Here is a 6,486-nt window from a genome sequence, read left to right as displayed (position 1 = left end):
CTTATCACGTTGTTTAGGCCTTTGAGTAGTTTCCAAAAGGCAGTCCAATATACAGGCTTATGAGTACAGGCGACTTGACCTGTAAGTGGCCAGCATAGACTGTATGGTTGCCACATGTTATTTTAAATTCACATTGGCTATCAAAGTTGTAATACAGCCCTCTTTGCAGAGTTGTTTTCAATTGGCATTATTATTAGCCTAGTCCAGTATTCATAGAAATAGCAGTCTTGACTCTGAAAATCTGAGAAGATCTATTTCTCTATTGAGATCTTCATAGATTTTCAATGAGTTTTGATTATTATATGTTTGTAATATAGGCCTATAGGCCAGAGCATTATTAGAAATGTGAGTGTTTTTAAAAGAGGAGTATGCACAATGCTTTTCCTCCGAGACTGTGACAGATTGAACAGAAATGTATTTGCCTTTGTCTTATGCCTTTTTATGGTATGTGAGAGACATGCATCACCATTAACAGGTGAGTCTAGCTCCTAATCACGTTTTAGGCTACTCTCACACAGTCTTTTAAAAAGAATATAATTATTGCACATAAAATTACACATATGGTTCTATTAAGTCATGTTATTACTTATAACATGCTTTTCATGCCTTTCTCTAAACCAGCTAAATGATTGAACTGTCATTAAGTAGCCAATTAGTGCTTTGTCAGGCTGGCCACACACTGACACTCATGTTCTAGGTATTTTTCTTTCTGGAAATTATGAATCCACCTGACTTGAAGAAAATAGTGTTGCAAGCAAATAAATCCATATGTGATAATGAAATAATGCAATAGGGTCCCCATAACATTCTAGCAGTTTCAGCAGACTGTTTCTTGTCTAACAGTTATTTGTAATTTTAAATTTTTGTAACACCCAATGAGTTCTTTTAACATGTTAAAACTGGGAAATTTGGACAACTGATGGTCATTATACATTTAAAAAATAGAGTTTTGTAACACTCAGACTGCAAGGTTTTATTATGTCTTGTAACTTGAATAGGGCATAGCAAACTTGAACAATCAAACACGTGGTGTCATTCTTGAGTGTTTAGAAAAACAGAAAGAATTAAAAAAGAAAGAAAAAGCTATCTATCTATCTATCTATCTAATCTTTCTGTCTGTCTGTCTATCTATTATTGCTTTTATCTTAAAAGTGACCTGCTTGCTTGATGATTTTGATGACATAAGCTGATTGAAGTCTTGAAGTTTCCCATAAGACTTTATATTTTATAAGTTTAAATTCTAAGGATAAATCTGTGAAAAAAAAGATCCCTCAAGAAGTCTGAAAGACTTTTTGAATGGCGCAGGTTTAAATATCCAAGGATAAATCAGAAATTTAAGCCTCATTTTCTGATTTATGTGTTGACTGTTTTATGTTTTGGGCCCAAGAGACCCCAATGATGTATGGGGAAAAATAATAGCAGTAATTTCAAAATGACCATATTTTATCTTTAAATTATTTTAATAGGCCTTTCTGATCTTGTGCTTAAGTCTGTCTTTGTTGTGAAGGCATTAGTCTATTAAGTGACCTTTGAGTCATGTGTATAATTGAAACGCCACCCGCACTTTGCTATTTGTGCTGTCTTTAAAAGTCTAAATTGTTAAAACTTACTCATAATTGTCTGCTTTGTCCAGTTAGACACCAACTTTTATTCAGAAATATATATACACACACATAAATTCTTTTGCAGCTTCCTCATTAGGGTGGAATACTCTGGTTCTTGAGTTCTAATACTACTGGTGGTGACACACACTCACACACACACGCACACACACACACACCCTTTGTCAAATTGTAGAACCCACCCTAAAGCTCCAACTATATAAGATGACAGAGCTGGCTTCAAAGGCACCATACGCTTCAGGACAATTTGAGCATTTTATTTTGTATCTTCCACTTTTGCGTTCATCCATCTCTGCATCCATCCACCATGTCATCCTTCAAAACCTGCCCAAAGTCCTGCTCCTTCACCTTCCCCAAGACCTGCTCTGAGACCTGCTCCAAAAGCTGCCCAGAGACCTGCTCCGAGACCTGCCCCAAGACATGCTCCTTCACCTTCCCCGAGACCTGCTCCGATACCTGTGTGAAGACTTGCTCCTGCTCTGAGACCTGCTCCGAGACCTGCTCCTTCACCTTCCCCAAAACCTGCTCTGATACCTGTGTGAAGACTTGTTCCTGCTCTGAGACCTGCTCCGAGACTTGCTCCTTCACCTTCCCCAAAACCTGCTCTGATACCTGTGTGAAGACTTGTTCCTGCTCTGAGACCTGCTCCGAGACTTGCTCCTTCACCTTCCCCAAAACCTGCTCTGATACCTGTGTGAAGACTTGTTCTGAGACCTGCTCCGAGACTTGCTCCTTCACCTTCCCCAAAACCTGCTCTGATACCTGTGTGAAGACTTGTTCTGAGACCTGCTCCGAGACTTGCTCCTTCACCTTCCCCAAAACCTGCTCTGATACCTGTGTGAAGACTTGTTCTGAGACCTGCTCCGAGACTTGCTCATTCACCTTCCCCAAAACCTGCTCTGATACCTGTGTGAAGACTTGCTCCTGCTCCGAGACCTGTCCCAAGACATGCTCCGATACCTGTGTGAAGACTTCCTCTGAGACCTGCCCCAAGCCCTGCTCTGTCTCTAACCCCAAGTCCTCCTTCAGCTCTTTCTCCATGACTTCAAAGTCCATAATCGGTCCTCGTCGTTGTGGTACAGTTGCACCTAAAGCTTACAGTGTCTATGGCTGTGGTTTTGGAGAAAAGACCCGCATCTCTACCTGCTCTTATCGTTCGAATGCTTGCTCCCCTTGTCCACCATACAAAACTGACGTAGGATACGGATGTCATAGTGGACAAGGTGGAAGATTTGGCGCAAGAATCATGACTGGAGGGTGTTATGACTACCTCCAGAAGAGCGAGAAGGCCACCATGCAAGACTTGAATGACCGTCTGGCTTCATACCTAGATAAGGTGCACTTTCTGGAGGCTGCCAATGCTACTCTGGAGAAGCAGATCCGGGAGTACTATGAAAAGAAGGGGCTGATCTGCCAGAGGGACTACAGCTGCTACTTCAAGACCATCGATTGCCTTCAGGAAAAGGTACAAAATGAAAGATTAGTAAAAAATTACTTTACTGTGAACAAAATATACTACTACAAATATAAACTACAAAAATACTTGTTTTATTATATATGATCTACATTTATAGTTTTATTTGTCAATGATCTTCATTATAGATTAAAGATGCTACTGTCAACAATGGCAAAATCCTTCTGCAGATCGACAACACTAAACTGGCTGCTGAGGACTTCAAGATAAAGTGAGTTCTATAAAGGCAATTTATCATCTAGTTCTTTTGGACCATTTGACATTTACAAACGTTTTCATAAATTTGGGTTAACAAACCAAATTCTGTCTATCAATAGTAAGGTCTCATTATGTCCCTTTTTAGAAAAAAAAAATTCCACCGTAAGGAATGCAATTTTTTTTACAAACAAATTATGAATATGATCAATATTATGGAACAGTTTAGTCAATCAGCCTTTGGCTGGCAAATATATAAACACAAATGCATGGAAGCAAAAGTATGTATGTACATACATATACAGATGTTTAGCTATGTACACTGATTGGTTATCTGATGAAATGTCTTTTTGTTTTAAAAGTTGTGAAATTACGTGATCTAGGACCTTTATACAGTGTGTAGCCTACATTGTAAAAACTTTGAAGTCCATCACTTTCAGCTTTGTTATCATAAAATTCAATATGACATCTAACTTGATTAGGGTCTGTATAGCTTTTTGCTTGTACATAGATCATAGTCAAGTTTAAACATTGATTTTTTTTCTTCTCTGATCATTCCACAAATCAGATATGAGAATGAGGCGACGATACGGCAGTGTGTAAAAGCTGACGTTAATAACCTGCGTTGCATACTTGAGAAGACATGCCTGGCAAAACCAGACCTGGAGACACAGATCTGCGCTCTGCAGGAGGAGCTGGTGTATTTGAAGAAAACTCACCAGGAGGTTTGTAGCACAATCATTTATTTATTTTTTTAATTTTGAATGTTCTGAATGAAGATTAAGAACAGCAATAGTTTCCTAAGCCATAATGCTTGAGTCATGTGTGTTTATAGGATGTGGCAGCACTACTGTGTCAGCTGACAGACAAAAAAGTGTGTGTGGAAGTGGATGCTGCTCCTCAGCAAGACCTGAACAAGGTTTTGGATGACATTCGTTGTCATTACGAGACCATCATAGACAAACATTGCAGAGAACAGGAGTGCTGGTTCAAAGAGAAGGTGAGATTTCTGTCTGTCTGGTATTAATGCATGTAAAATCATATAGCTCAGTGACTCGTGAGTTGAATAGCTCACATGATGTGTCTGTTTGTGACTCTCTTTAAGATGGCAGATCTGTGTAAAGATGCTGCCACCAACACAGAGGGCCTAGAAACCTCCATATCAAAAATCTCAGATTTGCGACGCACTTTGCAGAGTCTAGAGATCGAGCTACAGTCTCAAATCAGCATGGTGAGATGCAGTAAACACAGGATGTGATGGACAAAAAGTAAAAAAATAGAAAAGGATTGTGAGAGGCAGTGAAAAGAGTTTTGGTAATACATTGTCTGAAAGTTAACAAAGGGTTAACTAATGTTAACTGATAGCTGGATGTGTTAATCCGTGACTTCCAAAAATAAGTTGAGGCAAAGTGAATTGAGTCAGTATCTATTCTAAAGCACAAGTTTTCAGCATTGATCTTTAGATATGAGCAATTTTTAGCTAGCTGTTATCTGAGGTAAACCTAAACCTGATTTGATGTTGTTTTATTCATTAACTGCTCTCTTTACCCACACAGAAAGGAGCACTGGAGTGCTCACTGTTGGAAACAGAGGCTAGGTACAGCACTATGCTAGCAGGTTTCCAGAAACATATCAACACATATGAGGCAGAGCTTTGTCAGGTGCGCAGTGGCATTGAGCAGCAGGGCAGAGACTATGCTGCTCTCCTGGACATCAAGAGCCGTCTGGAGCAGGAGATCGCCACCTACAGGTGTCTCCTGGAAAAGCAGGACATTAAGTAAGTGCATCTTTTCATTGATAACAGTGCCACAGATAGTAGGTCTATAATATTGTATAATCTTTTATGTTATATAATTTATGTTATTTGTATATTTTCTTTTTTTCATTTCTAGGTCCTAAAAAGGTCATCACTCTCTATATTTACTCTCTCTCTCTCTCTATGAATATATGGAGAATATATAAAAGTAAATGTTTTTCTACCCTGCAGGAGGGCAGTGTAAACAATGAATGCAATTAAGTGTCCTATTTAAAGTGCAGATTTAAATACATCATTTTTTAAATTTACCATTAACTGTAAGACAATCATTGAGTGGCTCACTTGGAGATTTATTGTGTGCATTCCATATTAAATTTCAGTCCCAATATTTTGGTGTCTGTTTTGTTATTTTTTCATGTTCACATGTTTTTTTGCTTCTATCACAATGTGAAAGAAAACATATGCCTTAACACAGTCTTTGCCATAGTTTTCCAAGCATTCACTGCATTTTTCCATTTAGCGATCATGTGTAAACAGTTTCATGTGTTGAATGCTGGCACATTTACAGTAATATGTATGTATACTGAAATGGATAGAGCTCACGCATAGTATGTAACAACTGAATTTTTACTACACATTCAAGTGTCATACAAACTTTGAATTGTTCTGAACACACTTTTCTTATATTGAAATAAACCTTTAATAAGTATACAGTACTAGTCAACATTTGAAGTGTATCAAAAAAGTTAATCAAAGTTGTCCTAAGACAAGAACGCATTTTGGTTTTAGGTTTTAGGACAATTTTGATGAAAGGTTTTGATCCACTTCAAATGTTGACTACTATATACTGCTTATTAAGCTACACTGCTTTTATACTCATGTATATCTAAAACCTGGTTTTCAAAACTTTTCAGGCTCGACACCACCATCTTATCTTTGACACTCTTCCTCTTCTCACATTATCTATTGTAAACATTCTTACAGCATATAGGCATAACTATACTGCTGATTACTAAAGTTTGGTATTCTTGTACGGTAGTTTCATCAGTTTCTCAGCAACAACAGACAGTTTTTGTAATTAATAAACAAATATTAACGAACTATTTTTCTTACAAAGAAATGTGCATATTTCAATTCCATCGCCAAAGCATAATAATCGGTTTATCTGCACTAGAGGGCGCTGTGAGCAGCAGGTTGAGCAGCAGCGCTGATACTCTTGGCTCTCGCCGGGTTCAGTGGCGGCGCCTGTATATGGGATTACATTTCTGCCGCAATTCTGCGCGCTAAAGATCATATTTTGAGCGCGCAAAAGTGCGTTGCAAAAGAGAAGGTCTGCACATATCCAAAAACTTATTTTAAATGCAAAATTGATTTTCGTGCGCTCGAAATACTTTTTTATTTGCGAAACGAACGTTTTCTCCACAAAACTCAGATAGCGC

At 38.3% G+C, this 6,486-nt stretch overlaps 1 protein-coding gene across 1 annotated transcript; it reads left to right on the top strand.

Moving 5' to 3' along the window:
* Positions 1–1,929: 1,929 nt before the first annotated feature.
* Positions 1,930–5,072, top strand: LOC107753880 (keratin, type I cytoskeletal 19). The gene is made up of 6 exons (XM_016570148.1): positions 1,930–3,087; positions 3,225–3,307; positions 3,860–4,016; positions 4,127–4,291; positions 4,397–4,522; positions 4,848–5,072. Exons 1-6 carry the CDS (start codon positions 1,930–1,932, stop codon positions 5,070–5,072), a joined length of 1,914 nt encoding a protein of 637 aa, XP_016425634.1.
* Positions 5,073–6,486: the final 1,414 nt, after the last annotated feature.

The sequence above is a fragment of the Sinocyclocheilus rhinocerous genome, unplaced genomic scaffold (assembly GCF_001515625.1).
Source record: "Sinocyclocheilus rhinocerous isolate Xijiao unplaced genomic scaffold, SAMN03320098_v1.1 scaffold711, whole genome shotgun sequence".
NCBI classification, from domain to species: domain Eukaryota; kingdom Metazoa; phylum Chordata; class Actinopteri; order Cypriniformes; family Cyprinidae; genus Sinocyclocheilus; species Sinocyclocheilus rhinocerous.
Note: the sequence above shows the minus strand (reverse complement) of the source record. Positions and strands in the feature narration are given on the sequence as shown.

Coding starts and splice junctions, on each gene's coding strand:
- LOC107753880 (XM_016570148.1), top strand. CDS start 1,930: ATGTCATCCTTCAAAACCTGCCCAAAGTCCTGCTCCTTCACCTTCCCC. Junction 3,088..3,224: donor TCGATTGCCTTCAGGAAAAG/GTACAAAATGAA, acceptor TCTTCATTATAG/ATTAAAGATGCTACTGTCAA. Junction 4,017..4,126: donor TGAAGAAAACTCACCAGGAG/GTTTGTAGCACA, acceptor GTGTGTTTATAG/GATGTGGCAGCACTACTGTG.